Source organism: Onychomys torridus, chromosome 14 (genome assembly GCF_903995425.1).
Source record: "Onychomys torridus chromosome 14, mOncTor1.1, whole genome shotgun sequence".
Taxonomy (NCBI): Eukaryota; Metazoa; Chordata; class Mammalia; order Rodentia; family Cricetidae; genus Onychomys; species Onychomys torridus.
Window position 1 is genome coordinate 20641071 of NC_050456.1, and position 19469 is coordinate 20660539.

At 43.7% G+C, this 19469-nt stretch overlaps 2 protein-coding genes across 5 annotated transcripts in view; one reads left to right on the forward strand and one right to left on the reverse strand.

The window, feature by feature from the left end:
- Window positions 1-16909, reverse strand: part of Strn3 (striatin 3) — an 87721-nt gene extending 70812 nt beyond the window's left edge. For all 4 annotated transcript variants that reach the window (XR_004946542.1, XM_036206416.1, XM_036206415.1 and 1 more), the window contains exon 1: window positions 16404-16909. Coding sequence is in view for 3 of the 4 variants with exons in the window: in XM_036206416.1 (XP_036062309.1) it covers window positions 16404-16688 (285 nt within the window). In the remaining variant the exon portion in view is untranslated. The remainder of the gene's footprint in view (window positions 1-16403) is intronic.
- Window positions 15966-19469, forward strand: part of Ap4s1 (adaptor related protein complex 4 subunit sigma 1) — a 43646-nt gene continuing 40142 nt past the window's right edge. Inside the window, exon 1 of the mRNA XM_036206418.1 lies at window positions 15966-16312. The gene's annotated coding sequence lies outside the window, so the exon portion shown is untranslated. The remainder of the gene's footprint in view (window positions 16313-19469) is intronic.

Genomic DNA, 19469 nt, shown 5'->3' on the forward strand with positions numbered 1-19469 from the left:
ACACACACACACACACACCATACATGCAGACACAATAATAAAGAAAAATAATTTGGGCCAGGCGGTGGTGGTGCACACCTTTAATCCCAGCACTTGGGAGGCAGAGGCAGGAGGATTTCTGTGAGTTCAAGGTCTGCCTGGTCTACAGTGCGAGTAGACCAGGACAGCCACAGCTACACTGAGAGAAACCCTGTCTCGAAAAACGTTTGCGTTTGTGTGTATCTAGTGTGTGTGTGTGTGTGTGTGTGTATTTGACAGGGCAGGGTGGCATACACCTTTAATCCCAGCACTTGGAAGATAAAGGCAGGTCAATCTCTGTGAGTTTGAGGTTAGCCTGGTCTACAAAGAAATTTCCAGGACAGCTAAAGCTGTTACACAGAGAAACCCTGTCTCAGAAAATACAAAAACAGGAAACAAAGTCTAAGACTCCCTCTATCCAACAGTGGTTCGTATGAAGGCGAAGTCAGTGCACTGGTACATCCCTGAAGTCTGAATACTTGGGAGGAAAGGGAGGATTGTGAATCTGAGCCCAACCAAGTTACTAGTTAAATTCAACGTCAGTCTGAGCAATTTAGTGAGACCTCCATTTCAAAATAGAAAGTGAAAAGAGTTGAGCTGGTTTTCTTCCTGACTTAAGAAGCAAGTTCATTAAACAATAATTAGAATCTGCATTGGTTGGGCATACATTGAACATATGTAAATTGTTGGGGAACAGCACAAAGAACAAAAAAGGAAATAAAGCTTTCTAAGAACATTTTATATTCAATTTTAATTAACCCAGTACTAACTGCAGTAGACTGCTGTAAATCAAAGTATTACTGTGATCTCCAGGACAACCACCAAGAAAATTACATATGCATGCCAACATGGTGACTTACACCTGTAATCCAGCACTCCGGGAGCCTAAAGAGGAAGACTGCCATGAGCTCAAGACTATCCTAGGCTACCCATTACATTACAAGGCAGCTTGGACTACATAGGGACTTCCAGGCTAGTCTGGGCTACAGTAGAACTCTGGTTCAGTAAGAGAAGATGGGCTGGGTAGTAGTGGTGCTCGCCTTTAATCCCAGCATTTAGGAGGAGGCAAAGGCAGCTGAATCTCTGGAGGCCAGCCTGGGCTACAGCAAAGAGTTCCAGAACAGCCAGGGCTACACAAAGAAACTGTGTCTCAAAACCCAGCCCACCCCCCAAAAACCTAAGGAAAGCAAACAAGAAAGAAAGGAGATCAGTGGCCACCAAAGCAAGCATCTATTTCACTGTGTTTGCTGGGCCGTCTTTAGTGAGGAAGGAAAAGGAAAGGGGCTGCCATCAACCTCAGCACCCAAAAGGGCTGCTTTCTTCTGGTCATCTTTTGGCCTCAAACTCACTGTGTAGCTAAGTCTCCTGTCTCCATCTCTCTAGTGTTAAAATTATAGGCCTGTGTGGCATCACACCCAGTTTATGAAGTAGTGAAGACTGAGTCCAGGGCTTTGCAAATGATAGACAAGCACATTACTAACTCAGCTATATCCCAGCTTAATTTTAATTTGCATTTTCCTGAATGTACGTTTTCTTGCAAAGGGTGGGGCAGTACTAGCTACTGAATCTAAACCCTCCCAAATGCTAGGCTCGAGCTCTACCACTGAGTTACAGGCCCACCTCTTTTCCCATGTACTTTTTTTTCCTTTCTGGTTTTTCGAGACCAAGTTTCTCTGCATAACCCTGGCTGTCCTGTACCTTGCTCTGTAGACCAGTCCTCAAACCCAGACAGATCCACCTGCCTCTGCCCCCTCCCCTCACCACACTGGGATTAAAGGTGTGTGCCACCACACCCGGCTGTACTTAAAAAAACAAAACAAAAACTTGATTTAAAGCCCATAAGATGGAATATTTTCAGTTGAGTTAAGCACCATCTGAACTCATTAAGCACCTCAAAAGAGTTACTCATTTTGAAGGGGAAAAGATCTTGTGTTAAACCTAAACAGTTTCATTCAATTGTGACTGAGATTTCTCTGACACTCCACCTCTCAGAAAGAAAAAGAGACATATATGATTTCAATTAGGAAGATTGGTGTCATCCTACTACACCACCACCACGACCATGGATACATTATCTCCATCTACTACTACTACTACTGATACATTATCTCCTTCCTGTGGACTTCCCCTAGTACACACCAAAATTACTGTTGAATGACATGCTCTCAGTAACTCTACTCATTTAACAATTACTTAGCAAACGCCTATAATGTGCTATGTCCTTCCTCTCACAGCAGATATACAAGTGAAATAAATCATCTGATCCTTTCAAAGAACTTAGAACCAATCTACTAGAGGAAAATGACACCAAACTTATCATTACAAAGTTTATGAAATGCCAGAAAGGAATAACAAGGTTAAACAAGCCAAGCAGTGGTAGGGCCTGCCTTTAACTCCAGCACTCAGAGGGGGCAGAGGCAGGTGGATCTCTGAATTGAAGAACAGCCTGGTCTACAGAGCGAGGTCAAAGACAGCCAGGGCTACAGAGAAACCCTGTCTCAAAAACAAAAACCCACAAAAGGGGCAAACTGGAGACACACAAATGCAGAGTATTTCAGAGTCTGGTTTTTACCTGTAATGGTTTCAATGAGAATGGCCCCTTAAACTCATATTTGCATGTTTAGTCCCCAGCTGGTGAAGAGTTTGGAAGGATCAGGTGTGGCCTTATTGGAGGAAATATGGTCTTGTTGGAGGAGTGAGCTTTGGGGGGGGTCTCAAAAGTTCACACCAGGCCTAGTGCCTGTCTCTCTTTCTTGCCTGCCTGCCTGCCAATCAGGATGTAGTGCTCAGCTACTTTTCCACACCACGCTTTCCATGTGTGCTACCATGCTCCCCACCATGATGACATCAAATTAACTCTGAATCTGTAAACAAGTCCCCAATTAAATGCTGTCATAGTCATGGTGTCTCTTCACAGCAATAAACAATGACTAAGACTCTACTCTTACCCCTTTCTAAATATGTTAAGCTTATGTGTGTCCAGTTCAGTTTCAATGGTTCTGGGAAAAAAAAAAAAAACACAAGAGCAACACAAGATATGTTACTATGAGAAAAGCTAGATATGATGACATACAACTGTAATCCCAGCACATGGAAGGCCTCTGAGACAGAGCTTCACAGAGTTCAACACCAACCTGGGCTACAGGTCAAAGACCAGGCAAACACAGTAAGACCCTAACTCAATAATTAAATAAAACCACACATGGTCTAGGCCTCTATACGTTTATCTGACACATCTATTACCAGCACATTATACTTACTTATTCCACCTTTCTTTCATACCTTTCTTACCCACTTCTCTTTTGGGAAACAGCATCTAGTAAAGCCCAGGAATGCACCACTATGTCCGTTTATGAAGTGCGAGAGATCAAAATAGGAAGCAGGGACATACACTATACACTCTGAGCTATATCCTCCAGTCCTTTTGAAAAATTCTCTTTTAGATTTCAAGACTTACAAAGATTTTTTTTTTTTAATTTTGTACACCTGCATGAGTTTATGTGTACCACATTCATGCAGTGCCTACAGAGACCAGAAGACAGCCTAGATCCCCTGGAACCAGAGTTAGGGGTAGTTGTGAGCCACCAGATTATGGATGCTAGGAACCAAAACATAGTTGCCCTACAAAAGCAATAAGCACTCTTAACAGGTAAGCCATCTCTCCAGCCCCCCAATTTAGAATTTAATGGAACCAAAACATGGCTATTAGCTTTCAAAGATAAAGCATCTGACCTCTATTTAAAAACAAATTTATATGCAAGCCATTATAAAATAATAATACAATATACAAACTTTGCAAATCTAAAAAAAATTAAATAAACTTAGGGATAGGCTAGTTGGACTTGCTTGCCATGATGATATGCACTTCATTTTTATCTATTTATCTGTCGTATATCACACTGTAACTCAAACCTAGGTCTCATACATACTAGGTAAGTGCTCTATCTACCCTTAAACTACACCTCTAAGCCTAAATTTTAAGTTTTTCACAACTGCTAATAATCATAAAAGAGCAATAGAGTGGAGTTTATTATGAAATATCAAAGCCAAGAAGAACAAAGCTAAACACAATTTATGAAAATACTAACTCAACTGTCTAGTGATAGTGGATTAGTTAAACACCACAGCTGTTAGAAAATGTGAAGAAATACTCTATACTCCATCAGTAGGTTAGGAAAAGCATCTTCACAGAGTTAATAACCAGAATAAAAAGCATGACATAGCCTTGCCACCCGTTTACAACAAAGAAAGAATATATTCATATTTACTTGTCCTCTAGCCACACAGAGAAATATCAGAGACACACATGTACTAAAAGAAGCAGCTGCCAGGGCTGGAGAGATGGCTCAGAGGTTAGGAGCACTGTCTGCTCTTCCAGAGGTCCTGAGTTCAATTCCCAGCAACCACATGGTGGCTCACAACCATCTGGAATTACATCTGGTGCCCTCTTCTGGCCTGCAGGGATACATGCTGTATACATAATAAATAAATAAATCTTAAAAAAAAATAAATAAAAAAAAAAAAAAACGGGGATTTAGCTCAGGGGTAGAGCGCTTGCCTAGCAAGCACAAGGTCCTGGGTTTGGTCCTCAGCTCCTCCGGGAAAAAAAAAAAAAAAAAAACTGAGCAAAAGAAGCAGCTGCCACAGTGGGGATCAGGGTACAAGATCAGGCTGACGAGGTGGGTAGAAAGCCAGGAGAAACCTTGGGGACAGACATAAGAAGAGAAAGTAGCCCTTGGCCCTGAAATCCAGCAGAAGCTGATTTCAACAACAGAGGAGAATTCTAGTACAATTAACAACTAAGATTTTTCTCCCTTTAGCCATAAACCTGAAATGTTTTGGAATCTCAAAAAAAAATTTACAGGGAAATAACAAGTAGTTCAAGATCTTGAGTAACTAACTCTAGGGGCTTCTGGTTTTATCTTACCAGGTAATCCCATCCAAGGACTTCTAGGGCTGCCTCAGTGTACCTCACCTACCAAGAAAGGAAAAAAAGGTGGGGTGGGGGTGTGGAGGTGGGAGATGGGGGTGTCACATAACCTTTTGAGATGTAGCTTCAGAGATATATGTCTAATGTTAAGACTATTATTTTCAGGCTGGAGAGATGGTTCAGCAGTTAAGAACACTGGCTGATCTTCCAGAGGTCCTGAGTTCAATTCCCAGCAACCACATGGTGGCTGACAATCATCTGGAATGAGATTTGGCGCCCTCTTCTGGCCTGCAGGCATATATGCAGACAGAACACACACACACACACACACACACACACACACACACTATAATCTTTTTTTAAAAATCAAAAGTTAAGACTATTAATTACAAAAAAAGACTATTAATTACTAAATCTCCCTTTAAGTTAAAGAGCCTGCACCTAGACTTGGAAGTCTTTTTCCCCCCAGAGCTGAGGACCGAACCCAGGGCCTTAGCAAGCACTCCACCACTGAGCTAAATCCCCAACCCCAACTTGGATCCCCCTCCCTTTAGAAACACTGAAACCACTTGGGTGTGTCTTACTTTCTTTTGAGCACCTTTCTCTTAATGCTCACACTTAAGCCTCTATTACCATATCTAATAAAATCTCCAATCCTTCTTCACTATACAAGCTAATCCCAAAATTGTTTTCAAAGTGAAAGCCATGAACCTAGGTTTGGCCTGAGTCAAAGGATCTAAAGTCTAGAAGAACCCAAGCTGCTTAGGAAGCAGCAGCATAAAGTTCTGTCTCTCTCCCCTCACCACTAAGAGTGTTGCTTTTTAAAATGTTGCTCTAGCTTCTAATTTGCTCAACAGCTGAGGATGATCTTGAACTTTTGTTCCTCCTGCTTTCCACCTCCCAAATGCCAGAACCAAAAGCAGCCTCTCCTCTCGATCCTAGGTCTTCAGCTTCCTCCCTCAGCCCCACCTTGTGGACGTGACTATTACCGGAGCCTCAATGGGGGTTGGAACTTCCAGGCCAAGGCTGGGATGGCTACCCACTACAATGTTGATCAAGGTCAATTCAGCAGCTCCTGGCATTACTGTCTACTAACTAATATGGGGCAAATAATTCAACCCATATGTCTATGTTTCTGTCTCTCTAAAAGGGAGATGACCATTTACCTGTCACACAGGATTGGTGCGTAAATTAGAGTGATTTTCACATAGAAAGCACTCATTAACAAGTACATGTAATGTTTTCGCTAAAGAATTAAATACAATATATTTCACTTAAACCCAGCAAAAAGTTCTACCACAATTGTGGTGATTTGAATGAGGACGGCCCTCACAAGCTCATATATTTGCATATTTGGCTCCTGGTTGATGGACTATATAGGGAGGATTAGGAGGTGGGGCCTTGTTGGAGGAGGTGTGTCACTGGGAGTACCAGACCCAGTCTTGCTGGCTCTCTCAGCCTCCTACCTGCAGATCAGGATGTAAGCTCTCAAGCACAGCTCCAAAACAAGCTTGCCTGCCTGTTGTCATGCTCCAGGCCATGATGAAAATGGACTAACCCAATGAAACTGTTAGACAACATCAGTTAAAAACATGTAAGATGCCTTGGTCCTGGTGTCTCTTCACTGCAACAGGACAGTATCTACGACAACATTCAAAACGATTACATCTCTATTAACAAGTTGCTTCATGTGTCAGACAGAAAGTTTAAAATCATCACCAAAAAATGTATTTAAATAACTTTTAAGGGCTGGAGAGATGGCTCAGAGGTTAGGAGCACTGGCTGCTCTTCCAGAGGTCCTGAGTTCAATTCCCAGCAACCACATGGTGGCTCACAACCATCTGGAATGAGATCTGGTGCCCTCAGATCTGATGCCCTCTTCTGGTGTGCAGGCATACATTCAGACAGAACACTGTATACATAATAAATAAATAAATCTTTAAAAAAAAAAAAAAAAAGAAAACCTTTTAAAAAGTGTACTAACTGCCAGGCAGTGGTGGTGCACACCTTTAATCCCAGCACTCAGGCGGATCTAGGTGAGTTCAAGGCTAGCATGGTCTGGAGCAAGCTCTGTAGACCAAATTCCAGGACAGCCAGGGTGACACAGAGAAACTCTGTCTTGAAAAATCAAAAACAAACAAACAGGAAAAAAGTATACTAAATTTGTGCAGGGTAAGTCACTGGAATTCCTGAGAAAGAATATGCTGATTAAATTTTAAAATGGCAGGGCTGGAGAGAAGGCTCAGCGGTTAAGAACACTCTGGCTGTTCTTCCAGAGGTCCTGAGTTCAATTTCCAGCAACCACATGGTGGCTCACAACCATCTGGAATGAGATCTGGTGCCCTCTTCTGGCCTGCAAGCATGCATGTAAGCAGAATAAAAATAAATAAATCTTTAAAAAAAAAATTTTTTTTAAATGCCATTAGGAGAAAGGAAGTTCAGAGACTGCAGACATGGACCACAAAAAAATCATGTGGATTCTATCTGAGACTACTAAATCCTAACAGCCAGGAATGGACTCTGAGATTGTATCTCATAGGTGACTTCTTATGGAGATTACATCTGGGGGCCACTAAAAGTCTCACTCTTACAATTAGGGATTTTACAAACATCTTTAAATCATGTAATCGTTGTCTTTGGTAGCAGCATCACCAAAAGAGATTAATATTGTATGTTACATGAATGAACCTTGAACACCCTGTCTCAAATAAATAAAGCCACATATTATATTATTCCATGTATAAGAAATGCCCAAAATAGGGACTGGAGGGATGGCTCAGCAGTTAAGTGCACTGCCTGCTCTTCCATCAGTCCTGAGTTCAATTCCCAGCAACCACATGGTGGCTCACAACCACCTATAATGAGATCTGATGCCCTTTTCTGGCCTACAAGCATACATGCAGGCAGAACACTGTATACATAATCAATAAATAAATCTTAAAAAACTTTATTATTTTTAAACTTTTTTCTATGACTGTTTATACTCATTTTCTTTTCTTCAGCATCTAAGCACATTTGACTTTTTTTTTTTTTTGCCAGAGCTGAGGACCGAACCCAGGGCCTTTGCTCTACCACTGAGCTAAATCCCCAACCCTAAGCACATTTTGAAGCATATTATATCTGTGTATCTGTTCAGAGGTTTTCTCCATCTGATCTGACTATCTGAATCCACACACTTGTAGTGTTCTCTGATTCATGACCCAAACCTTAAATTGCTAAGCGGTGGCCTGACCCAGGCTAGGCCCTCCTGTATGGCTCTGCTTAGGTGGCCTGACAATGGCTGGCTGGCTCCACCTGCTTCAGGTCCACGAGAGTGAAGCCTCATGCCTGCAGAGCCCTGCTGGCCCGGTGAGGTCTACCAGCCTCAGCTCTGGTAGGCATTTTTACCTAGTCTCCCACCACCAAGTAGCAGCATGCCTGCCATTCATAAACCCCATTTTCAAGTGCTCAGTAGCAGGGCCTCTCAAAAGAGCTGTGCCTCTGTACACCGAGCCTACACGGGCCCTATGTTGAACACTCTAAGTAGCAAGCTTTCTTGTTGGGCTATCTTTGGACCACCAGCAAATAACTAGACAGAGACTTATTATTAATTATGAAAGCTTGGCCTACAGCTTAGGCTTGTTCCTCACTAGTTCTCATACCTTAAATTAACCCATTTCTATTAATCTATGTTTTACCATGTGTCTTTTTACATTTACGTTTCGTTCATTCTATATGTCCAACACCCTCTGTATCTTGTTGGTGTCTCCCCTGCACCTCAATTATCTCCTCCTTTCTCACTCTGCCTGGAAGTCCCACCTATACCTCCTGCCTAGCTAATGGCCGTTCAGCTCTTTATTAAACCAATCATAGCAATATATTTTTACATAGTGTACAAACATCTCACAACAAATAATAATGATGGTTCTTATGAATGACCATTCCTAAGCCCTAACACCAACTAGCTGCTAATGCCACAAAAACAAAGCTAATGACTGACCATGTGCCTTCTGGTCAAAGACCACCACCACCTGGAAAACGGGCTTGCCTTCCACACATCCCTCCCTCCGAGGACAGGAGAAAATAAAGTAACTCTGATCAAGCCCCTAGAGCCAACAAGCCAAGTTTTAAGGAAAGCAAGTAGAGCAGTGCAACAGGCTAAAACTACAATACCAGGGCAGTGCTCAACAAAATAATGGTCTGCCTCCTTCCCTGTGTGTGTGTGTGTGTGTGTGTGTGTGTGTGTGTGTGTGTGTGTTCGCATGCATGCATGCATCCGTGTGAGTGTATATGTGTATATGTATTCAAACACAAACACAAACATACACACATACACAAACATACACACACACACACACACACACACACACACACACACACACACACACACATTAGAGAACAACTTACAGCAGCCTGTTCTCAGCACTACTACAAGAGTCCAGAGAGTAAACAGAGATCATCAGGCATGGCAGCAAGTACTTTTACCAACTGAACCATCTCACTGTCTAATTTCTTGAACAAAAATGACCAAGAGCTAGAGATGGTCTCAGCCAGAAGGTAGATCCTGATTCAAAAGAACAAAGATAACTAAGTTGGACATCTAAACAATATTATTTGATAAAATCAAGGAGTTAATAATCTATCAACAATATGACATAGTAGTCACACTGCAGCTGTGTTTAACAGTCCTTATCTCTTAAAATATATATTGCTTTGTTTTGTTTTGTTTGAGGCAGGCCCTCCCTTTTGCCCAGGTTAGCCTAGAACTCACTGGCTAACTAGGCTGGTCTCAAATTAACAATGATCCCCTCTTGTTCCAGCCTCCCAAGTGTTAGGATTACAGGTATGGACCAATACACAGGCTTTGTAATAAATAGTCATGGGTGAAATTATATGATTCTAAGATCTGCATCAAAATATGTCACAAAGTGGTAGCACATGACTTTAATCCTACCACTCCCATCTATGTAAATTAAGGGCCATCGTGGTCTACAGAGGGAGTTCCAGGACAGCCAGGGTTACACAGAGAAACTCTGTCTCCAAATAGGTAGGTAGGTAGGTAGGTAGGTAGATAAAAATGAGATGAGGGCAAATTGATAGAAACAGTTAAAACAAGACTGATCAAGTAGAAGGCTATACAGCTCAGTTGGCAGAGGGCTTACCCAGCATGCACAATGCTCTGGGTTCCATCCCCAGAACCACATATTAACCAGGTCTAGTGTTATACTCCTAAAACCCCAATATTCTCAGGAGTTCAAGATTATCCTCTACACAGAGACAGGCCAGCCTGAGATACAAGAGACCCTGTCTCAGGAGAGAAAGAGACTAATTGATCATAAGGAGCTATTCTTTAAGATGAGTAATAGTTTGTGGGGGATCACAAGACTGTTTTTAAACATATATCTGAAACACTCCATAATAAAATACTAAAGCAGGGTTACAACAATACAATTATGTTTATAATATAAAGGATAAACTTAGACAGGCACCAGATAGAAGAAAATTTAGATTAGACTAGGGAATTCAGGTAAGAGGAGTCCTATGAACAAAGACTAGAGTAGCAGTGTAATAAAATGCACAGAATAAATCAGCATTATTTCCTTAGGTTAGTGGTCAGACTTGCCAGGCTATCCAGGCAAAATTTCCTTACCCTCTTCCTTTTTAAGCTAAGAGACCCCATATTACTGTAAATGCAGGAGTATTATATAAGGCACTCAAATTAAAAATCAGTGAGAATTTATTCTAGGATGAGCTTGTTTTACATGGCCATTTCAATCATTGTAACCTAGTTCTCCTTATTCAACAGCCTTTTTATCTACTGATGCTGCTTCTTCCAAGTGCAATGCTCTCAGTACTGTGCAGTATTTCTAAAACTTCAGATCTAAACTTCAGAAGAATTAAAGGAAGAATATAACTCAGGTAGAATTCTCGTCTAACATGCGTGAAGCCTTGGGCTGGCCTCACAGTGCCATATAAACCAGTTTAACAGCTGTTAATTCCAGCACTGGGGAAGTAGAAGGATAAATTCAAGGTCATCCTTAGCAACCTAAAGAATTTGAGGCCAACCTAGGATACAAGAGACCATACCTCAAAAAATTGGGGGAAGGGGCAATGAATAACAGTATACTGAAAAACTTAACATCCAGAGTTTGTGGGAGATCACAACACTACTTTTAAGCATATATTTGAAATATTAATCCAGCACACAGAATCGTACTAACAGCAAACTCATACAAGTTTCAATCTAATTTATTTTCTCAGTCTCCTTTACTTTGCCACTTGAATCACTTGATTCTCTCCAAAACAAGCTCCCTAAAGGTGAAGTCTTTGTTTCACATGTAATTATGTGCCCAGCAAGTAACCCAAAGCAGCACATATTTCCTGGATAACTAACTATGAAAAATCAATGAGACTCAAGTCTGACTACACCCCGGAAAGGACTCATTGACTAAATACTAGTAATAACATTAATGGAACAGGTTTGGTGCGGTTTGCAGAAAGAATAGGGATACAAAATCAGCTGAACAGATGAACAGTTGAATTTGAGATAGAAAAGTTAAACAGGAAATTTACAGATAAGCCTAAAACATCCAGAAGGTAAAAGCATGTCCTCAGGTTTAAATCCCAGCTCTGCTTTCTGCTGTCTCCAGTTACCTACTTGAACATATTAAACTCTGGGCCCCAATACTTCAGTGTGAGAAACTTAAAAAAGAAGTCAGTTCCACCAACCTCACTAGGAAGTTTTCAGAATTAAATGGGTAAATATGGTAGTTTAAAAATTGGATAACAGCCCCAGAGATGGCTCAGAGGATAAGGGCATCTATCTGCTACCATGCCTGCTGACCTAAGTTCAATTCCTGGACTCACATGGTTTTCTGACCTCCAAACATATGCTGTACCATGCACATGCCCAGATATACACAAGCACACACAAAAGAATAAAAATGTAATAAAAATGTGATTTTTGGTAAAATAATACAGTGACATACAGGTTCATCTAGAACCTCCAATTACAACTAGAAACAAATAAAAGGAAGTATTACAAAAAACAGGCAGGGCTTGGTGGTGCCCTATACTTTTCCTTTTACTGGAGAAGGAAAGGCAAGAAGATTGCCATTAGTTGAGGCCACCCTGGGCTAGACTATACCAACCAGGGATACATAGCAAGACCATGTCTCAAAAACAACAGAAGTGACGAAGCAGGTAAAAGAAAAATAAAGAATGACAGAAAGGAAGTCAGAGAGTCTCAAACAGACTGTCTCACTAGAGAGCCCTGGTTGGCCTGGAACTCAAAGGAAGTCCACCTGCCTTTGCCTTCCCAGTTCTAGGATCAAATGGGTGCCCCAACAAGACCAGTCCTAAAGGAAAAGACTTTGAGGAAGAAATAATTAACAGCAGAAACTGTAGCTTCAGCCCAATACAGTATATAAAGCCACAGGATTTGGAAATTTGAAGGTCAATCATGAACAACAACAACAAAAAAAAACTGCTGTTCTACCGTGTTCGTAAGGGGCAAGACTACAGACTGAGGCTAACAGGGAAATGGAAAGGAAATCTGTAGGGCTCTAAGGCGGCTGAGCAGGCAAAGGAGCTTGCCGACAGGCCTGACAACAGACAGAAGAGACTGACAACTGACTCCCATGAGTCGTCTTCCGACCTCCTGTGCTGTAGGCAATCACAAACCACAGACACACTAAATAGCATGCCCAAGCTTCAGGCTGCAGGCTGCAGGCTCCAGCACAGCCAAAAAATGTGTTCACATGTTAGTCCCAGCTACCTGAGGCTGACACAGGGAATCACTTAAAACCCAGGTGTTAAGGTCCAGCCTGGGCAACATTTACAAGACACTGTTTCAAAAAACGATGTGTAGATGATTAATGCACTCAGAACTACATGTAAAAATGACAGAAGTTGTCTTGTTTTTAAGAAAGTAACAAATAATTTTAAATTTGCATCTTAAATACAACACATACATTCAACACATTAAGTTTTAAGTATGTACTTCACAGTCTTAATTAAAGACTAATAGCATTCAAGGCCAGTGTGAGCCATCTACCAAGTTCCAGGCAGCTTCTGCTGCATGGCCCTATCCCACCCCATCAAATGACCAACAGCATTTAAAGTACATTCAACATTCCAGAAACAAATCTGAAATGCTATTAACTAATTAACCCAATAAAACAATTTAAAGATATACATAGCACACACAAAAGCATATAAACAATTCAGTCATGAACATTTTATTCCAAAAGTATCAGTATAAAATAATTCCAGCACTCTGGAGGCAGAGGCAGGTGGATCTCTTGTGAGTTGGCCAGCCTGGGCTACAAAAGGAGTTCCAGGACAGCCAGGGCTGTTACATAGAAAACTCTGTCTCAAAAAACTTAAAAAAAAAAAGAAAGCAAAGAGAGAGGGAGAGAATGTCTAGGAAAAAATAGAAGCAGAGAATACCATATATACCATGTGACCTTTTAAAACAAGTAAAAAGGCTGGAGAAATGACACTTCTTCCAGGGGACCTGAGTTCAAGTCCCAGCACCGATAACAGCCAGGATCATTAACACCTGCAACTCCAGCTGCAGGGGAATCCATTATCTCTGGCCTCTGTGGGGGTGCATGCACTTCTGTGCACACTCACACTCTCGAATGCATATATACACTCATACGTACACACACACACACACACACACACACACATTTTAAAGAAAAAAAAAAGCAAGTAAACAAAGACTATCAGAGCTACCATATAAAAGATTATCTGAAAGAAGTCCAGCAACAGAATCCTTCCAGTCCTCTGCTGCTGTAAAGGACAGGAACAATGGAAAGGAGAAGGGAGTAAAGGCTGACAACACAGATTTCAATAATGTAAAACTTGTTCATTTGGACATAAGATGCTTTCTTACCTATTTACATTAACCATGCCTGAGTGACAAATTCAATTGCTAATTTGAAAACCAAGGAAAATGAACAGTACAAGGATCAAACATAAGGAACTGGTGGTTTATCAAAGTAAGCAAAAGCCTCAGAGTATTTTTAATGAACACTTTAACTTTAACCTCAGTCTACCCACGTGGGCATTAAGTCGGCATCACATTGTACTGGAAAGTTGTGTGCCCACAAAGCTCCACATCCAAGCACATTAAGCAGACTCTACAAATTTAAAGGAACCACAGGCAATTCTGACTTACACTTTTGAAAGTTACAATCTCTAAAACACAAAAGTATTCTTAAGCACAATTTTAAAACTACCAAATCAACTAAAGGTGTCATAATATAAAATACATAAGATTTTTAAGTTTAACTTAACCCACTTTCTGGAGTAAAATAAAAGTTTAGTGGCTTGCTGGGGGAGGTGCTGCAAACCTTTATCCCAGAATTTAAGTGGCAGAAGCAGATGGATCTGTAAGAGAGAGAAATCAGCCTGTTATACCAGGCGGCCCAAGACTACAGAGACTCTGTCTCAAAACAATAACAGGCAGTGGTGGCGTTCGCCTTTGATCTCTGCAGAGGCAGAAGTAGACAAATATCTGAGGTCAAAGCCATCCTAGTACCAGGCTAGTATGAGATATAAGACCCTGTGTCAAAAAAAACAAAAACAAAAACAACTTAGTATAAGATATAAGACCCTGTGTCAAAAACAAAAACAAAAACAACCAGGGTCTGGAGAGATGGCTCATGGTTAATAGCAACCACTGCTCGTAAAGACCAGGTTCGATATCCTCCCATATGATGGCTCATAAACATCCGTAACTACAGGGATCCAATACTGTCTTCTGACCCTTGCACACATGTAGTGCACAAACATACATACATTCAGGCACACATATACAAATAAAAAATAAACATTCACACACACACACACACACACACACACACACACACACACACACACACCTGGGTATGGTGGTACACACCTTTAATCCCATCACTCAGGAGACAAGCAGGCCTGGTCTACAGAGTTGAGTTCCAGGACAGCCAAGGGATACACAGAGAAACCCTGTCTCAAACAAAACAAAAACTTACAACAAATATTTCCTGGTCCAATCACTTGTTTTGCAATGCTTTTGTCAGCGAAATGATATTATTTTTAATGTGTCTTTTACTTTTTTGTTTGTTTGAGATAGACTCTATGTAGCCCTGGTTGTCCTGTAACTCTCTATGTAAACCACAGTGGCCCAAACTCACGGAGATCCATCTGCTTTCCCTCCTGAGTGCTGGGACTAGAGATGTGTGCCACCACACACCCAAGTATTTTTAATTTTTGAATGAAAATTCTTTACAATCAATGTGATAAAGTTTACTGGTTCAAAACCAAACTGAAGATTCATGTTTATTTGAGAACACCTTTTCTACATGATCAATCTCCCATTTCAACATTACTTCTTCCTAAATTCACCAAAGGTGTGTTGTATGTGTGTGCATAATAATGAACTATATGCCTTACATCCAAAATTCCTAAAAACAGATGCAACGTTTAGATGCATACCTTTTTTTTCTTCTAAGCTTAAGTTACACTCTGGAAAGGAACTTAAAACTAAATCCAACTATCCTACAACTCAATTCTTTCAATGAGGCAATTTTGAAACTTCAAGGCATGAACCTGACACTACCATCTTCCAAAAGTTAGGATAACTCTATGTCAGAGATAAGTCTATATCAGAGGTTCACATTAGGTGGACGCTTAGCTTTGTTTTCGCTTGGTACCAAACAAGAAGTACGTTTTACTTCAAATTAAGACCAATTCTTTCCGCAGACATGTCATACATACAGTACAGATAGACCGGGTTTTGCTTTGTAGGAGAAAAACAAGGATGTGAGGAGGAAAGTCTAGAGAAGCCGACTCAAAAGAGAAAATTGCAGTTAAAAGTGTCGGTGAATCATTAAGCGCTAAAGGGAATCCAAGCGAGTCGAGTCCAGCGGCATCCTGGGCATTGAAAAGTTGAGGGTGGGAAGGCAAACTTCGCCGGCGGGTCGCCTGCCATTGTGCGCGGCAGTAGCCCCAAGCGGCGTGGCTGTCAAGGGGCAACTGCGTGCCCGGGCGCGGGGGAGGGGGCAGGACGCCACCTCGGAAGGGGGTGCCGGGGTCAGGAGGCGAGCCGCTCACCCCAGGCCCTCTCCGGGTGTTCTCAACCTCCAAAGGACAAGCAAGCGCCAACTCAGCGCCCAGCGGACCCACGCCAGACTCTCGCCCAGAGGCGCTGGGCCCAAGCCCGGAGGCCCAGCGAGCGCCACCGGAGGAGCCCCGCAGCCGCCATGCTAAAAGCCAAAATGGCTGCCCCGAGGATGCCCGCAGCGCGCCGCCCGTGAGGAGGGAGCGGGCCGCTGCGGGAGCGGGGGAGGGGGCGCCGGGAACGCAGTCGCCGCTGGCCACGCCGGAGCCTCGCAGGTAGGTCCCCTCCGCCCCGCAGGGCGCGGGCCCGCCCCACCCCCGGGGCCCGCGCCCCGGCCACAGCCCGCACCCGACCCCGGCCAGGTACCTGCAGTTCGGCCCGCTCCACCTCCCAGTGCGCCCGCTCCATCTCGAACCGGGCCCACTCGTGCTGGATGTAGTGCAGTATCCCCGGGATAGTGTACTGTTGCGGCCGGGACAGCTCGGGGCCTGCCGGGGGCCCCGCCGCTTCGGCGGCCGCCGGACCCCCACCGCCCGGCGCTCCGTTCGCTCCCGGCGGCAGGCTCAGGTTCCCCCCGGGTCCCTGCTGCGGCCGGGGAGGGGCCGCCATCCCCTGGCCGCCGCCGCCGCCGCCTCCGGCCAGCTCGTCCATTGTGTGTGGGGCCCCGGCCGGGGCGCAGAGCGAGACACCGACAGCTGCGGGGCGGGCCGGGACGGTGGCCCCGCGCCGACGGCAGGGCGGGGGCCGGCCGGGAGAGGGCCGGGGAGGGGGTGGCTGCCGTGTGCTTGCCGCGGATCAGAGCAGGGAGCTGCCGGCCGCCGCCATTACAGTCCCTCCTCCATCTGCCCGTCTCACTCACTCACTTTGGGGAAAGGGGGGCCGCGGCGGGAGGGAGGGAGAGAGGGAGGGAGGGAGAGAGGGAGGGAGGGAGGGACGGGGGAGGACAGACGTAGGGCCGCCGCTCGCGCGCACAGCACGCTGGGTAGCGAACGCCTCGGCGGCCGCACGCCGGATAACCAAATAGAGTCCGGCCTCACCCTACGCAGGCGCACTGAGGATGCGCCGCTCGGGGGCGGGGACAAGCCTGGGTCCCGCCCCCCACACCCAGGCGCCCGCCCCCTGCTTTCCTTACTTTCACGGGTGGGAGTCCCGGGATGGAGCTGTGACTTTGGGGAGCGCGTGGGCCCCGGGCTTCCTGGTGGCTGACTTCACGCAGACATTCTCAGGAGCAGTGTGGGCCTCAGCCCAGGGCCTCGCCTTTGGAGCTGGGTTCGAGCCTGGCTTCGCAATGCCCTGGAATTCCTGACGTTTCTCTAGAATTCTTGGCGTGTTTTGCTCAGTCCCGACGGGTCGAGCCTCTTCCTCCGCCTGTCAATCACTCACTTTAGTTTCGTAGCTCCTGTCCGTCTCCAGGATCTAGGGGACGTTCACCTTTGGCAGATGGCCCAGATTCTTCCGACTTTCTCACTGGTTCCTGGGCCAAAGCCGCGACCTGCTTGTTTGGTCCCACTAATGTGCTCCCGGCTGCCTGTTGTAACTTGTCTTCGGTCTTTATTATTCTAAGATAGGTTGTGTTTGGGGGAGTTTAAAGGGATTGTTTCATTCTTTACTGGAACGAGAGGTAGTGGAGTGATATCTTGATTCCTGAGAATGGTGGGTGGACCGGAAAAGATAACTTTCAAAGACAACCAAAGTTGGACTCTGATGTTTAGAAGTGAATAAACTCCGATTGCCATTAGTGGCAGAAATATTGATTGAAACAGAATAAAAATATTGTGAATACAACTTAACATGAACTCAGTCAACAGCAACAATATCTTCATCGTTAAATGGTTCTAGAGTGAAATAATACACACATAAAAGGTCAGGTTTTTTAACCGCTGTAATGTGCATTTTTTCTGTGCTTGGTTTCACAGGAATTATCCTCGTGAATTTACAAGTTTTTAAAGTTAATAGAGCTAATAATCCGGCTTCGGGGCGTGGCAGCCCATGTCTTTAATCCCAGCAGACAGCCTGATCTGTGAGTTTGAGGCCAGCCTGGTCTACAGATCGAGCTCCAAAACAGCCCGGACTATAGGACTACACAGAGAAACCCTGTCTCGAAAAGCGAGGGGGGTGAGGGGGTAATAACAGTTTAGTTGCACAATAAGACAAAAGGAATATTTAACAGCATAATGAAAAGAGGTATAGTATTTACAGCTATACAGGAAATTGCATATAAAATTGGTTGCATTTTAAACTTTTATTTTCTCTATGAAAGCCTATAAAGTTTTTCACTATGGAGCCACTCAGGATGTAATTTCAGAGACAAAGTAATACACTATTTTCTTGTGTCTGCTGTATCGTAATTAGTGAAGAACTGATTGGATCTGTTACACTTATTGTTACTGCCATATTTATGTATGAAATGAGGTCTTAGATAACAATATTGTTTGTCCATATGATTACTGTTTCTTCACTTACTGAAAATCAGCATACAGCTAGTTCATTCAGTCCAGTTCCTTGAGGAAGGACACACCAAAAAAAGCTCAGAAATAACTTACACACATCCTCAGGACCCTTTCCCATACACATACAAAGATCTCTCAAGGGCCTGGAGCCCACTTTCATGATGATGATATCAAAAGAGCAAGATACACATCACTTCAGCACAAGGTAAGGCTGCACACCCAGCCCCCTGCAAAAAGAAAACTCTGGGATTTAGGGATTTAGCTCAGTGGTAGATCACTTGCCTAGCAAGCACAAGGCCCTGGGCTCAGTCCTCAGCTCTGGAAAAAAAGAAAGAAAACTGTGTTGCTCTTCTATTTTTTAATTGTCTGTCTCACTGGATGACGCATGCAAACCTAAAGCTATAATGGTACTATGCTCTGGTACCTTCATTTAACCCAGACATCCAGTCCTTTTTCAGAAACTTCTTTCCTGTCTCCTCCCGTTTCTGCTCTTCCTCTCCACTCTCCCTGCTGCCTGACCAGTCTTCTTCTAAGGCAGATTTGATTGTCACCTCTGTCGACTAAATATTTTAGTCACCTCCAGACTTAGAACAGAGCCCACAGTAGACTTTGTGGTGGCACTCGTCTGTCAACCTAGCATTTGGAAGGTGGAGGCAGAAAGATCAGGAATTTAAGATCATCAGAGCGAGTTCAAGGCCAGCCTGGGATACATGGACCCACACTTCAGGCTGTACATCCCCCCTCTCTGCCCTTACAAAGTTTCCAGTCCTGCTGTAAGCAAATTATTTAATACCAACCATCTTGACTTCATACCTTTGCATAAGCGTGTCCCAAAAGATCTTTTAAAACTTTGTTTCCAAGCTTACAAATTCCAGTTGGTTATGCATACATTAACCACAGTTTTCTAAATGTCAATAACAGTTTGTGGCTTTGGGGTGACTTAGTGCAGGGTTGTAGGCTGCTCAAGGGCAGAGCCCATGGT